Source organism: Neocloeon triangulifer, unplaced genomic scaffold, assembly GCF_031216515.1.
Source record: "Neocloeon triangulifer isolate White Clay Creek 2 clone unplaced genomic scaffold, ASM3121651v1 ptg000014l, whole genome shotgun sequence".
Lineage (NCBI taxonomy): Eukaryota > Metazoa > Arthropoda > Insecta > Ephemeroptera > Baetidae > Neocloeon > Neocloeon triangulifer.
In genome coordinates, this window is record NW_026775556.1 from 29771678 (window position 1) to 29787482 (window position 15805).

The 15805-nt window shown below is 38.9% G+C and overlaps 1 protein-coding gene across 4 annotated transcripts in view; it reads right to left on the reverse strand.

The window, feature by feature from the left end:
- Positions 1–15805, reverse strand: part of LOC132199485 (neurogenic protein mastermind) — a 44621-nt gene that overhangs the window by 24469 nt on the left and 4347 nt on the right. The window contains exons 1-3 of one of the 4 annotated variants that reach the window (XM_059624247.1): positions 7762–7945; positions 4679–5170; positions 791–1765 (exon numbers count right to left, since the gene is read on the reverse strand). In XM_059624247.1, coding sequence (XP_059480230.1) covers positions 791–1765; positions 4679–5170; positions 7762–7767 — 1473 coding nt within the window. In that variant the 5' untranslated portion in view covers positions 7768–7945. Of the gene's footprint in view, positions 1–790; positions 1766–4678; positions 5174–7761; positions 7946–15805 lie in introns of those variants that run through there. The other 3 variants (XM_059624246.1, XM_059624245.1, XM_059624244.1) reach the window with 3 other exon arrangements.

Sequence of the window (15805 nt, forward strand, 5' to 3'; positions counted from 1 at the left end):
CTTTTAACATAATAATTATAATAATAGCTTATTATTGCTGTTTATTAATCAAAAATTAAGTCACAAGTAAGAAAAAATTAATAAATAAGGAGAGCTTGAAATCAAGACAAGTTCAATAGAATGGATTTTGAATCTTCTATTTGTGACAAAACTGACAACCATATTATTACTGTAAATTAAGAACAGTATTATTTTGTATTCATGTAATATGTTATCCCACTTCCCTGTATTTCCCCTCAAATCAGAGAAGGCGACACCTCGGTGCCGCACAATAAAAAGAACAGTGTGTGTCTGACCTCCAAAGCATATAGTCTAGTTTTTATTCTTTAATTCCTAGAATATTAGCATATTTAGCATAGTGATTTTAGATAAGTCTTTGGGGTCACCGCACTCCCGGCGGGCTGTGTCCTTGGACAGGAGGTCTTCAGGGTGAGCCAAAAGCATTACAGGTGAGGGTCAGTGAATTGAGAAAATATTAATAAAGTCTAAGCTCATTAATACGAGAAGCATTCAATAGTATTATTTAAGGCGATAATCGAATAAGGCTTTAGTCACTGCGCACTCCTTGTGCCGAACCACGAAGGTTGGTTCTTTGACCCGGCACCAGCTATTAAGCAGTTAATAGCTGGGTAAATAAGCTGTGCAATTCGCACCCTGGTCCAGTTCCCTAGACTGGACCCAAACGGTTGTCGCATATTTTCCAAAAACAGTGCCAATGCGTTGAATTTTGAATGTATCCAAAATGTCCAATATTTTTTGCAGAAATAAATGAAAAAAATCTTTGTCCTACCTGCATCTGTTGCTGTCCAGCCTGCTGACTGAGGTGCATCTGCTGGGATTGCGACAAGTGCAACGACCCCGTAGGGCCGTTTCCGGGTAGTGAGGGTGGCCTGTGGGGAGGGGTGGAGCCTCCGGCAAATTGCTGTTGGGGTCCCTGGGGCCCCGCGTTGGGAGGGGGTTGCTGGCCGCGCGCCATGTACTGGGGGCTGCCGTGGTTGGGGCTGCCGTAGGGCGAGAAAGGGCCCTGGTTACCCATTTGGGGCTGCTTTTGCTGCGTGAAGGCCATTTTCTGGCTCATCTGACGCTTCTGCTCCATGGCAAAGGTCTGCTGCTGTTGCTGCTGCATCATGGTGGGCTCCCCGAAGTTGGCCGGAGGCGTCTTGTTCAGGTATGGGGGTGGCGGGGGCGGCGCAGAAGTGGGGCTGTGCATGAAGGCGGTCGCCTCAGTGCCAGTCGGAAAACCAAAATCTCCGTACGGCGATCGGACGTTTCGTCCAGCACCACCTCCAGCGGCCCCACCGGCGGCCACGGCCGCCGCCGCAGCGGCTGGACTGAAGTTCATTCCGAGCTGGGTCTTGTGCTGGTGCTGCTCAGCCATTTGCTTCAGCGTTTGGGCCGCCGGCCGCAGTTCGGACTTGAAGTCAAAGGTGCCCATGCGGTTGCCCTTGTCGTACTGCTGCTGCTGCTGCTGGAATTGGGAGGGACTGTGGACGCCAAGTTTTGAGTCCATCGGCAGCATTGGCGACTCTGGGGGTGGATGTTGGTGTTCGTGGGGCTTTTCGGGGAAACCGATGTCCTTCATGAACTCGGGGTGGAAGTCAGTAATCTCGTTGATTAGTTCCTTGAAGGCGTCCGACGAGAGCATCTCCTCGCCCGCGTCGTCGCCCATGAGATCTGGGAAGCTGAATGCGACCCCGTTTGCCCCGTCCTTCTCCAAGGCAGCGGCGCACTGCTCCAAATCAACAAATTCTGAGTCGCCAGGCTCCTGAGAACAATCAATTCAAATATTTGGTTGTTTTAATAATTCTAAAATTTTAGTAATTTCAGATCAGTTCTTTAATTCAGTAAACATGACAATAGTTACCCTTACAAATACTTGTATCATGTGGTGTATGGTATAATATTCACGGGGAAAAAGTTTTATCAATTTGAAGCTCCTGGCCATACTAAATTTGAGCCCAGTTGGCGAGGAGCGATATCAGTTTAGTTTTACAATTAAGCTTATTTTGATAGTTATTACAAAATACAAAGTAAGTTAATTCTGATTTTTGCAGCCTCTCTTAGGCTTAGAAAATGATGCATCCGCAAAAGAAAAATAGATAATTTGAAATTCACTAAATTTGTTTGTGATTCACTTTTTTTCTTTTTCAATTTTTACCAAAAAATCTCTTCTAATATCATTAATACATCATATTGTGTCTTGTTTGAATAAACAATGCAAGAGTTTGTAGCCAGAGCAAATCTTTTCAGGATCACATAGGTCCCCCCAAAATAGAGGTAACTGTCTAAAAATTTCACAGGTCATTCCTCATTGTTTGAAAGTAAACTCCCTAAATTTTTACACAAAAATTTTGAAAATTACGGGTTTTACAGGGCATTTTGAAAAATCCATAAAACTTAAATATCTCGGCTTCCTGTGGTTCTACAGAAAAAATCTGGATATATTTGAACTTGTCTTGTCAAGTTCTACAACTATTTTGCTGACTCCAAATTTCTAGGTCAAAGTTCAAGGTCACTAATTTTGAAATTTAAATTTGAAATTCAAAATACTAAGCCAGGCTCACGTCAAAATAAAATTTCGAGATAGCCATTCGATTGCTCGTCAAAATTTACGTATCATACGTAAAAATTGCGCCGTTACTCTTTTTACGTCAATTTAAAATAAAATAACGATATTAAAAAACGTAGTTTTTTGCGCCCCAAGGCGCGCATTCAACACAATTAACGTAAATAACTCGATTTCTATTAGTTTTAGACCATAATTGATAATGACAACTATTGTTTCCCGTGAAAAAATGTGCAAGGTGACCTTGGTACAAAGGTCACCTTGACCTTTGACCTTTGACCCAGGGTGACCAAAACCTGATGTGCGATATATAGTTCGAAAGACCTTGTCAAGACAAATATTTTTGACACCAATTTTATTATTCTTCGTCAACTAAAAGCTTATATAAATCCGAAAAACCTAATTTTTCAGCACACATCCTATAAGAATGTATTATAATGAATTAAAAATCCATTTAATTACATTCTCCTGTAGCTAGAATAAAAAAATTAGTGTCCAAAATATTTGTCTTGAAAAGATCTTTCGAACTATATATCGCACATCAGGTTTTGGTCACCCTGGGTCAAAGGTCAAGGTGAACTTTGTACCAAGGTCACCAAAGGTCATCTGTATGCACATTTTTATAATTTTCTTTTCACGAGCAACAATATTTTTCATTATCAATTATGGTCTAAAACTAATAGAAATCGAGTTATTTACGTTAATTGTTTTGAATGCAAGCCTTGGGGCGCAAAAAACTACGTTTTTTAATATCGTTATTTTATTTTAAATTGACGTAAAAAGAGTAACGGCGCAATTTTTACGTATGATACGTAAATTTTAACGAGCAATCAAATGGCTATCTCGAAATTTTATTTTGACGTGAGCCTGGCTTAGTATTTTGAATTTCAAATTTAAATTTCAAAATTAGTGACCTTGAACTTTGACCTAGAAATTTGGAGTCAGCAAAATAGTTGTAGAACTTGACAAGACAAGTTCAAATATATCCAGATTTTTTCTGTAGGACCACAGGAAGCAGAGATATTTAAGTTTTTTGGATTATCAAAATGCCCCGTAAAACCAGCAATTTTCAAAATTTTTGTGTAAAAATTTAGGGAGTTCACTTTTCAAACAATGAGGAATGACCTCTGAAATTTTTAGACAGTTACCACTATTTTGGGGGGACCTATGTGATCCTGAAAAGATTTGCTAAGCACTGAAAAAAAATTTGCGTTTGGTCTAAGCTCTTGGACCAAACGCACTGAAAAGTGTCTGACGCCAGCATCACACCGGGTCCCGGTGTTTTTAACCCACTTCTTATGTAGAACTTTATTGTTTAATTTCTTCAAATGAAATATCGTCTAAATAATTGAATTTTCTAATAGGCTTTTCCAGTTTTTTCGCAGAATTATATCAAAGCCCCACGTATATTCCAAAATACTAAATGTATTGTTCTTTTTCAGTAAGTTCCATACAAAATAAAAAAACTACAGAATAAATTATCTTAGAAATGGTAAATTTTGAACATTTTGCTATGGGAGTTAAAACTCTTTTTTCAATTAAAAGAAGCTCTTTTTGAAGCAAAAATATTTAGGCCTTCTCAGTGAAGTTGTAAAAAAATTCTTAAAATCTAATAATTAAAAAAAAAACATTAAAATTTTTTAATTAGTTTATTAGTGGAAAATGTGGAAATGAAGAGATCGGGCTTTTCCTCGTTGCAGAAAAATTGTTTTTTTATTCAAAAACAAATGGCTCTACATTCTTGTATTAGTCAGCTCGCGCGTTTGCTCATGAAATAGGGTCCCAGACCTTGACCGAAACTGGTAGAGCCATTTTTTTTTTTTTACTAAAAAACAATTTTTCTGCAATGAGGAAAAGCCGATCTCTTCATTTCCATGATCATCTCCTCGAGTGTCAACTTCTTCAAACAAATTAGTTTACTAGTCTGTAGGTTTTTCACTAATTGTTACGCGGCTAGTTTTTCTAAACGTTCTTAAACTGCTTACAGACCTAAAAATCGAAAATCATCCAAGTAGTTGCTTGTTTAACATGCTTAGCAAAAAAATGTGAACATCGGAATGCTTTTTCTGATGCCTCCCTCATTTTCACATTTCCCCAAAAAATGAAACTGACCTGTTTGCACTCGACAAGGGAGCCGATGTCGACGCCGGCCACAGAGCTGCATGAGCGTCCCTGCTGCGGCGTCCCTGCCTGCGATGAGCCCGGCGTGGCCGCGGAGGCTGGCGTGCCAGGGTTGGACTTGGGGGTGGCACCCCTCTCAGGGGCCGGGGAGGCGGCGGCGGTGACGTCGCTCTTGACCGACGCATTAGTCATCGCCTTGACGGTCACGTTGGTCGAGATCTGTTGCGCCTGCGCATTGGCCGTCGACGCCGTGAACTCAAACTGCTGCACCACCTCCACAGAGAACTTGGTCAGACTTTCGCCGCCGCCTCCGCCCTGCTGCTGCCCCCGACCCTGAGCACCTGCCGCCCCCGGAGGCCCTTGCTGCTGTTGCGGGCCACCCGTGCACTGCATCTTTGGGGGCGGCTCGAAGCCTGAATCTCCGCCGCCCCCGTCCTGCAGCTCTTCCGAATTCCGCTTCAGATATTTTTGCTGCTGTTGCTGCTGCTGAAACAAAAAATTTCATATTAAATCGCATATTTCTAAAGCTAGATGGCGTTGGGGGTGGAATTAGCTAAATTCCTTAGATTTTAAAGCAGACAAGTAACAAGTAAAGTAATAGATTGTTGCAATTGTTTTAAGTAAATTTTTCCTATACAGAGATTAAATCAGAAATTAATGCCAATGGTGACCTTAACAAGACGTCAACCACTTTGAATATTATTTTGTCCTTCTTCAACTCACCTTGAAGAATCACATGTAAAAAACATATTTCGATTTTATCCATTAATTTTTTCGTTTGGATTTCTCCTTTTTAAACAAAAATTATCTGAAAGTTAGACTGACAATGAGACTACAGTTAGTCCCGTCGCAGCACTATTAGTGCAGTAACAGAACTAATGATTTTCAGCGTAAGACCTTCACAAATTTTCACATTAACGCCCTCTGTTTTGTTTTGTCATCTGCTGAGCTTGTTATTTTGTCATACACGATTTTGCTTGCTCTCATCCATTCACATTTGAATATTTTATTCAAGCCGCTTTTATAGCTTGTCTTGGACAAAGTGGGAGATGGAACAGCTTATCAGCAGAAACAACTCTCCTTCTCCAAGCGAATTATCGCCAAAATGGCGCCAAAGAACCGAGCTCAAAACGAATGCATCGGGAAGAGTGGAAAATATATATTTTAAGCAAAGTTCAACGCCGGAGGTTTTCGTTTGATCCTCATTACAATTCACGGATGTTTGTTGCTACATTCGTCGCCGTTACGCTCGGTGTCGGTAATGCGAAAGCAACTTGTGCATATTGAGCGAGAGACAAAAAGAGGTGTCTCGTCTGCGACGAAAAAGTAGCCACTAATTTCAAGCATTAACGCGCGGCGGCGGTTGATAATCTATGTTTTGCAAGAAAAGCTTCCCATTTTTTCCCACACAGGTGTCATTTACCCACGAAAGCGAATTGCAAGTCTGGTTTGCCCAACGGCCAGCGAGTGAGTATTAATGTGTTTGACACAATTTGCAAAGAAAATTCCCAGGATTTGGCCCGAGAGACAATTTGGTAAACATTTTGAAATATTTGCAATTAAAAATTTAGGAACCTTGTTCTGAATGAAGAGAAATTTGGGCTATTATTGTTGTATTATTTTTACTCTCAAAATTTTAGTGTTTTTATTTATTGTTATTTTTTTTTTTTTTTTTAATTCATTGGTCAATAGTTTTGAAAGATTATGAGTTACTTTACTGAATTTTTTATTAGTTTAAAAAAACTTTTTATTGTGTACGCTTAGAAATTTGTGTATTCAAATTTAATTATATCGTCACTGAATTTAGTTGCAAATTGTGTTTATTGATCTATCACAAAGACAATTGCTGCCCACAACGGGGATAATTTAGTGCCATGCTGCAATTAAAGATAGTGAAGTTTACTTTGTTTTAAATTAATTAAATTATGAAGATCTAACGGTGATTAAAATCAATTTTAATTTTCATATGTTATGAAGGCTGTTGTGCTCACAAAATCATAATCAAGAAATAAATAACATTTTTGCTATCAATAAGTTTAGATTTTAGTCCATTTCACATATAAACCAAGACATAAACACCTGAGCACAATAAGCAATAGCGTTTTCTGATAAATTAATTTCTGATGAAAGGTTTTCGGATAAATAAAAACAGTTGTTCTGATAAATGATTTTTGATGAAAAATTTTCGGACAAATGTCAAAAATATTTTCAGATGTCTTTTTTTTTGGACACTTAAGGGTTTCCCATCTGAACAACGACACTAGCAACACTTTTATTTGAGAGAATTCTTACTCGTTACTAAATCTTTTATGCTATTAATTCATTTTAATTATTATTTTAAATTTCATCCCTTTTTTATATTGCATTTTCCAAAGTTTTGTTTTGCATAAGAAAAAAATAAAACACCCGAATAAGGCGGTGATTGTCAAAACCACAAAAAATTAGTGGCGCTGACGTCGTCTACCTGCAATTACCCGCCCAAAACTGGATCAAACTTTGACGTTTTTACTGGGAAGTCATGCTCATTTCGACGGTCGTGCGCGATTTTGTCGTCAGTGTTTGAGAGCAAAAAGGAGGGCACACGCGGCGCAATATGCCCGCGCGTCGTCTATTATTATAATGTAAACTCGCGGTCGCGGCTCATCTCGGTGCTGGAAAGAGGCGACCGAGTTGCCGTCGCCGAGTAGTGGGAGTTTATTATAATAGCGGACGAAAGAGAGAGAGCAGTACCTAGCGAGAGGGAGGTCGATACGCCGCCGAGGGGTGGCGCCGCCAAAAGCGCCCCTTCGCCATACATTCGTGCCGGGGCGCCACACACCGAGCACCGCGAAAAACACAATTTGATTGTTTTCATCAACAATCGGCCACTTGCTCAAGGTGCATTCTGTCTAGACAGCAACTTTAATTCGCAAACAATCTCGGGCGGTGAGAAACGATGCAAAAGTCACGCCAAAATTTAAAAATCATCTTGGACAGAAAAATCGATAATTTGGTGCAAAAAAGATTAATTTTTTTCTTCAAAATCATTCCATTTAATTTTGGAGTGAAAATGGATTTTTTTAATAATTTTTTACCATCATAGTGCGGCGAGCCGAGGGCGGCAGAAAATGTTCCTTCCCCAGGTTGGTGCCTTCTTTTGCTATTTGTCCAGTGCGACGCCCAACACCTGCAGCATCGCAACGAGGCGGCGGCGGCGACGACACCGATGAGCACCGCCGAGCATTATGGCATGACTGACTCGGCTTGGCTGCTCTCTGTCCGCGCGCCTCCTTCACCGCGTTTTCTGTTTATAATATCAAAGCGGCGGCGGCAGTAGTGGTGGTTCCGCCACCGTCGTCCTCTTTTCGTCAACGCCTCTCTTTCTCTCGCTTTTGCTATGATAGCGCCGTCGTCACTCTTTGAATTTTTGCCACCGAATTATAAACAACAGAGTTGACAAGGAAATGCTTGAATTGCAATCAATTATTGCACAAGTAAGCGAGGGATAATTAGATCCTTTAAATTTTGTTAGAAAATTAATTGAAAATTTGCTTTCTTAATAAATTGTTTCAGCCATTAGCTTTTTGCAACGGCCCCAGTTCAGCGAGTAGGTCAAGGTTTCCAATCTTGACCTATGAGTTTTAGTGACTTGTTCACCAGGATTGGCTGCCGATTATCTACAAATGTAATTTTTATGACTTGCTTATTTTTTTTTATTTTGACTTGTTATGTAGAGAATAAACAAATTGAAATTGAAAATTGAAATTAATTTAATTCTTCTATACAGTTATTACAAAGAGTTCTCAAATTAATAATAAATAAAAAACTGAATTCTAAAAATTAAAGGTCTTGCGAGTTTTCTGCTACTTGATTGATTTTGTGTCAACCTTTTCAATTTTCTCCATTGCAAATCATGTTTATTTATTCGGATCGATTGGCGAATTCAGGGCACATCATGAGGCTGTGCGTGCTCTCTTGTATTAATTTCGCTCTCAGGTGGGCGTGGCTGACGGGGCTAGTGGGTCAGCGAGGGTGGTCATCCCTTCACCCACCGAGGGTTCCTACCCGCCAATATTGCGCATGTACCATTGATCCGGCAATGGAGAGAGAGAAAGAGAGAGAGAGAGAGAGAGAGAAGCGACCTGCCGCTCGCGATTCACACACGCCGAGGCGCAGCAACTCTTTGACTTTTGGAAAATTATTGTGAAGTTAATTTCTAACATTGTTGTTGTTAATTTTTTAGTGTGAGTGTGTGTGTTTTTTTGTGTGTTGACGGTGCCATTTTCTTAGAATTTATTTGTGGACACTATTATCTTCTTAGAAAGAATATAATTAAAAAGCTCAATCTTGAAGAAAGCAAGCGTGGAAGGAATGCAAAACAAGCAACGCACCAGTTGAAAATAAATATGATTTTTCTATTTTTGGAGCATGATAAATTTGACGATGAACTAATTCATGAAGAAAAATTGCATTTTGTTTTATGAAGATTCTGACGTATTTTCCTGCACAAACCAGACCATGAATGATTGTATTTTGTACTTTGGCATCAAGAGACCGTATTATAAATTTTGACAAAAGGAAAAAATCTAGTCCTTTCCTCCATAGACTTATTTTATTTCAGAAGTCGGTAGCCTTTTTTCAGCTGCTGGACTTCGTTGTGCATTAAAACGGCCGCCGATAAGCAGCTGGACTGCCACCAGAAGAAAAGAAAAAAAATTAACCGACGCGCTCGCTCCTCCAGTGCATGGACAGGATGTGGCTGGATTGTGCCAACCGATATTTAATTATTTACGTCAAAGATTTAGGTTTGAATTTATACTTCATGAGATTAATGAATTATATATCCCTTTAGTCCATATATGTAAATGAGAAAACACAAATTAACTGAAGATTGCATGGTAATTTTATAGTGTGCATTGTCCGTATTTTGGTCTAAAAACAGATCGTGTTTTTCTTTTTTTATTTATTTTTAAGGTCAGGCCAAGACAAAGTTTTGTCGGCCTGTGCCCTTTCTTAGTGGCGCAGAAGGCACCACTCAATTTAGATAAGTTAAAAAAAACAGCAGAAAAATTTTAAATGTCTATAAAGATTTAATTAATCATTTGAAATTCTAGAACTAAGTGAAATAAGAAATGCTTCAAAAACGAATTTAAATATCGCATGTTCTCTCAAAACAGAAAAAAATGGCTTTTATTAGAATTAATCAAATCTAATTAAAAATTATTTACAATTAATTCATAGCACGAATCTTGAAATTAGGAATTATATTACTTTAAACAAAATTATCAATTTTAAAATTTCTTTTTTTGTGGATTAGACAAATTTGTTTTTAATAATTATTTAGGCTGATTAAAATATTTTCTCAGTAATAATAATAATAATAATAATAATAATAATAATAATAATATTAAAAAATATAAAGAGGCGCGCACTTTTCTTGCGTAACCTTTTCTTTATTTCCCAAGTCAGTCGCGTATAATAATGCTGCAACTCATTATCTCGCAGTGCAAACAATGTTTTGTAATCGGCAACTTCTGTCACTCGAAAAAGGGTTACGCGTAGTTTGCCCAGCCGGATTAAAAAATATTTATTATTTATGTAACAACTCTATTAAAAAGAAACAATTTTTTCTTCATTTGAATATTCAGAGCTTACAAAAATTGAATGTTAAGTAGTTTGATTAAATAAAATTGGTCTAAAAATTAAATTAAACAATTTGATTGTAACAATGTGGAATAAAACACACAAAACAATACATATCAAATAACTAACATGAAAAATAAATTCATTTTAAATTTTTGCAAATAAAAGATGTAATAGTAAAAATTTATTTTGCAATTAAAAAATCATCGAATTTTCGGCTGATATCTGTTTGGATTGAAATATTTCTAAACATTTTGTAGTTTCTTCATTGCTATTCAACGTTTGTGAAACAAATCTTCGGCAGGAGGTCGCAATGAGCTGGTGTACGTTTGAGCGCGCGCGATCGCTTTGACCCAGAAGTTGACGTTCCGCTGCCTTTCATTGTTGTGAAGCAGTGTATATATATATATATTATTATAGACACACACTATTTTTCTTTCAGCGGCAGCAACAAAGTCACCGCGCGCGGCGAACAAATAACGGTGAGCATTGTTGGGCCCATTTGCTCTCCACGCCGTTCGTTCACTTTTGTGCCTTATTAGAATCCGCTGCCGCATCTCTCTCTCCCTCTTTCTCTCTACATAATGTACCAGCGACGATCAAGGACAGGATAATCGCCGTGCTCGGCAAAACTGTGACACAGAAATTGCATCGAATAATTTGACTTTCAAATAAAGTGTACCAGTATGAGTATATACCAGTCAGTAATCACTGGTTTTCATTGAAAAGAACAGGGCAGCAGCAGCAGAAATTTTTTTTCCGGAAATTAAAATTAAATAATTTGCAACTCGCATCTTTTTTTTATATTTTTATAAAGGAATGATTTGGTTTTGAATTTCTTTTCTATTAAATTAAATTAAGGATATAATAATAATAATAACTTCTGAGACTTCTGAGACCACTTTTATAATGTAAAGATCGGAATTAATTAAAAATTTCTTTCATCATTTTGGCCAATGGAATATGAAATTAAAATGTACCATCATGCAACTTAATGTAATTTTTACCTTGAAAATGTTTTAATATTTCAGTTCATGTAAAATTTAAGGCCAAGCATTTATTTTGTTAACTTACTTTTGGTGACATAATAAAGTGGATTTAACGCAATTTTACTTTATATGAAAAAAAAAACTAAAATGCAATTAAATTTAATATGATTTTGTTTTTTTAGATTACTCTAGGCATCTTATGATGTCTCAATGGAAGTGATCTATAAAAGCAACCATCAAATCACTCAGGTCAACGTCTAGCTATTGAGATTTGAAATTTTTTTATTTCACCCAGTTTTGTTTTGGCCCAATTTTAATGAAATTTTGTTGGTTTTTTTTGTAAGATTTTGTAACAATTAGACTGTGTTTTCTGGAATTCCGAATAACTGTGCGCTGCTGGGCTGTATATATAAAAAAAAAGCGTAATGATCGCTCGCTTGCTCGTGGAGAATTTGCGCCAAATTGATTGTAAAGACGAGGTCACGAGCGGAGCGAAACAAGAGGACGCGCTCGGTCGCGGGAGGATCTTCTTCTTCGCCTTTTCCCGTTACCTTCTTGCAAAGGGGCGGAGGCGGTTCACTTTGGCCGCGCCGACCTTGCGAGCCGAACTGCGCGAACCGCGACCAGCCAACACCCTGAGACGCAAACAAAAATCGATTTTTCACCAAACGAATGAAAAAAAAATCGCGCGTCAGAACTAAATCAGATTGATGGAGATTCATGTTCTGGAGACGCGCCAAACTAATTTGCTAAGTTGATGGTGTTATAAACTAAATCGGCGCCTTTCCAAGTATGTATATGAGCGCGTGCTGTTCCATTATTTTATTTAAAGAAGCTATTTTAATAAATTATTTCACTCGTTCTTGATCAATTATTTATTGTTGATCAAAATCAATATCAAGAAATTGAAATTGACATCCACGCTGCGTTTTGCTAAAATGCACGGGGTTATTTTTCAAATGAAGTTGCAGCAGCTGGACGGAAATTAATCCATCTCTGTCACGCCACGCTTAAACCATCACTCATGCACCCCCCAAAATTCTAATTTGCCTCCGCCTGACGACAGGGCAATGCGCCAATTTTCCAAAAACTATTAGATTTGTATTTTTTGTTATTTATAATAATATGAATTTATTGTTAAACTGAAAAATTATGTAATTAAAAAAAAAAAAATTGGAAACAACAAAATAGTCCATAATTAAATTATGGAATTACTATTTACTATATTGTATCGCAGTATCACACCATAAGTCAATAAAAGGATAATAATAAGTATTTATTTATTATTATTATTGATCCTTATTGACTTAAGAGACGTCACCGACAAAATGACTCATTGAACGCGCCTCATTTCTTCAAAATCAATTTTACACCATTAAATTTACCATTTTTTTTTTTTTTTTTTTTTTTTTTAATATTCTAAATAATCTAATTTAAGAGCCTTTTTAATAATAAAATCTTATTAATGGCCGTTTGAATTTAATTTATTGTAGTTTTCCCCAGCTGAAATTATCTCGTCATTTTAACTGGCTCGGTCGAAATATGTGTGTGTCTGTCCACACAAACGCGCAAAGCGAAGTGTTCGTCAGCGACGTCAGCACAAAGTCAGTCAGTCTCACTCACAGTTCAGGCAGTCAGTTGTCGTCGCATACAGACGAATTCAAGGTCTGCGATCGTTGCAGCTCTCGTAATAAAAATAAAAAGCCTTCTCATAAAGGGCCGAGCTCCTCCTCGCTCGCTCTCTTCTCTATTAATAATCGCAATTGCTCTCATTACGCATTCGCGTCACACTCGAAAATGCTTGCTTTCTTGAGCGCATCAGCACAGGGAATGCTGAAGCAGCGCGAGAGAGAAACTACTCATTGTTGATATGCAAGATCGGTATGAACGCGTCGCGATGCGAGCATCTTTTTATGCTTATGAGAAACAGAATGCATCGGTACGCGGCTGCTCGTGAGAAAAGAAACTTAAGGCTTAACTTGCCAAATTGAAAATTGGCCATCTGCTTGATTAGAGGGTTCCGTGTTTGATCAATTAAATAATAATGATTGAAAGTAAAAGAAGTTAAAAAAATCTATGAATTTAGAAGTAAAAAAAAATCTATGAATAAAAATAAATAAATAAATGAATCAAGGCAAAAAATAAAATCACCAAATCTGAATTTTCATTTTTACTTTTCATAAAATAAATGATGGATATTTTTGCAGAACAAGTCTATTTTCTGCTAGATTTTGGCTCATGTGGATTGCTAAGCTGTATGACTATGAAATCACAAGTTTGATATAAAATTATAAAGATTTGGTTGAAATCAAATGATGAATTCAAAATTTATTTTCAATTGACTGCAAAAATTATTATTATTATTATTCTAGCTTTACTGCATTATGGAATGTAATCACATGTAATGGCTCCCGTGCGACCCACCCATTGTTTAGCAAAATATCCAAATGCTTCAAGTAAACTCATTGTTGTTCCATTTCTGGGTTCCTTTTTTTTAAATATAAATTCTTAATAAAAATTATGAACTTAATGCGAATGAAATAGCTCTGGTTGCTCATAAGTAGGCATTTGTTTAATCCCGACGAAAAAGTAAACCAGATTGGTCCAAAATAAATGAGAGTTCGGAATGTTCAGTTCGTGCGTCTTCTTCGGTTTACCGTCGGAAGGATGGATCTGCGCGGAGGTCGTGATCGAGGCCGCCGTGGTGCCGTCGCCGCCGTTGGTGCGGAGGAGGCGGCGGTGGGGAGGGGGTGTTGGCCGTCTCAGGTCGCGTGGCCCGTGGACCGTGGGAGCGGCGGCCGCGGAGGAGCAGAGCAGCACACGCGAGCCGCTCACGATCGCAGCCGCGGCAGCGCGAGTGGCCTGGAAAACAATCTCCTCTCCCGCCGTCACGAGAGCAGAGTTATTTGACCGGCCCGGCCGATGCGGCAGCATCAGCAGCCTCCCGAAGCGAGCGAGCTGAGGAAAATCGTGAACAAGTGCACAACACGGACGTTGCCCTTTTTGAAATCGGACGGGAGACGTACAACGGTGCTAATTTTTTTGGTGCTCTCGGCCTTTGAATTCTGAAATTCAAAAGGAAAATTTTGCAAGATTTTCCGAAAGGGTTATCAATAATGCAAATTTTAGAAAGGGCGAAAGATACATGGTAATTTTCAATTTAATTATCTCGCAACAATTCATACAAAAAGAAAACAGGATTGGACTTATCAGTTTCTTTTTTTATTAGACAATATCTGTGTTCTTAATTGAAAACTGTTTAAAATATAAATTAAGTCTGGAGCCCCCTCACGAACCCCGCCCTTTTGTCCCGCCCGGAGCCGGCCTTCACCACGTTCTCGGGCGAGCGCGCCTCGAGCCCGAGCTGCAAAAATTAATCTTGGGGGTTGCCCACCTCCGAGTTGCTGCTTCGTGGGGTGCCCACAACTCCGGCCACGTGCAACACCTTTCAATTAATTTGCCGTGCCTGTCGCGAGTCCTATAATCGTGCGTCGCGCGTCCTAAAAGCATGCGTCGCGCCTCCGACGGTGGTGAAATGCGCCTTCCGGAGTTCGCTTTGACCCTCACACTGGATTTACGGCCCGTTGCGCGTCCCATAGACAAACGTCGCGCCTGCAATAAGGGTGCGCACGGCCCTCCAGAGGTCGTCTTGCCCCATTCTGAACCCATCCCAAGGGCCCCTATTCTTCCTAGCAGTCCCCTACATTAAGATTGTAGGAAAAGAATTGCGTCGCGCGTGCTATACATGTTGCCGAGGTATCGATGGAATAATCGGTTTTCTTATCAATTTTACCGCCACCAGTATTGTATGCGCGACGTAAAACCACTATTGAACGCGCGACGTGATACTTTTACATGGGAGCACAAGTGTTGCCAACCTATGAAAAAACACGTCGCGCGTAACATTACCATTCCCAGTACATTTATTATCATTATTACAATGTTTTTATTTTCACTACTTCACTGTTTATTTAATTCTACAATTATGCCAACTTATAAGCGTCAGCTTTTATTGAACTAATCCGCGGAAGTTTCCGGTCGCGATTGCGCAGATTTGCATGATTATTTTCTGAGAGCAGCGGTGCCTGCGCTTGTTATCCCCGTGCCACCTGTTGTTGCAGCGGCGAGCAAAGGTGAACAAAAGCGGCGCACGATGACGTTTCCATGTGACGTCAAACTCGCGGTCGGTCTCTCGCTCTCGCCCGGACAAAAATGCAAAACGGCCGAAATTCCGACCAACTCGATCAATATGCAGACTTGATCAATTTTTCTTTCGTCCTGAAATTCATAACTTGCATGTCTAATGATTTTTATAATTTTTCTTCATCAATGAGTGATAAAAAAAATCTGAATGGAGTCTGAAATTCGCCGTCGGATTTCTCACCGCGCGTTTTAACTGGCTCACGTGTTGAACTCGTCTAAATTTATTTAGTCTTTCTCGCTCTTGGCAACATGGTAATTATTTTCAAATAATAAAACGGCGACGTCGCTTGCGTTGCACTGCCGC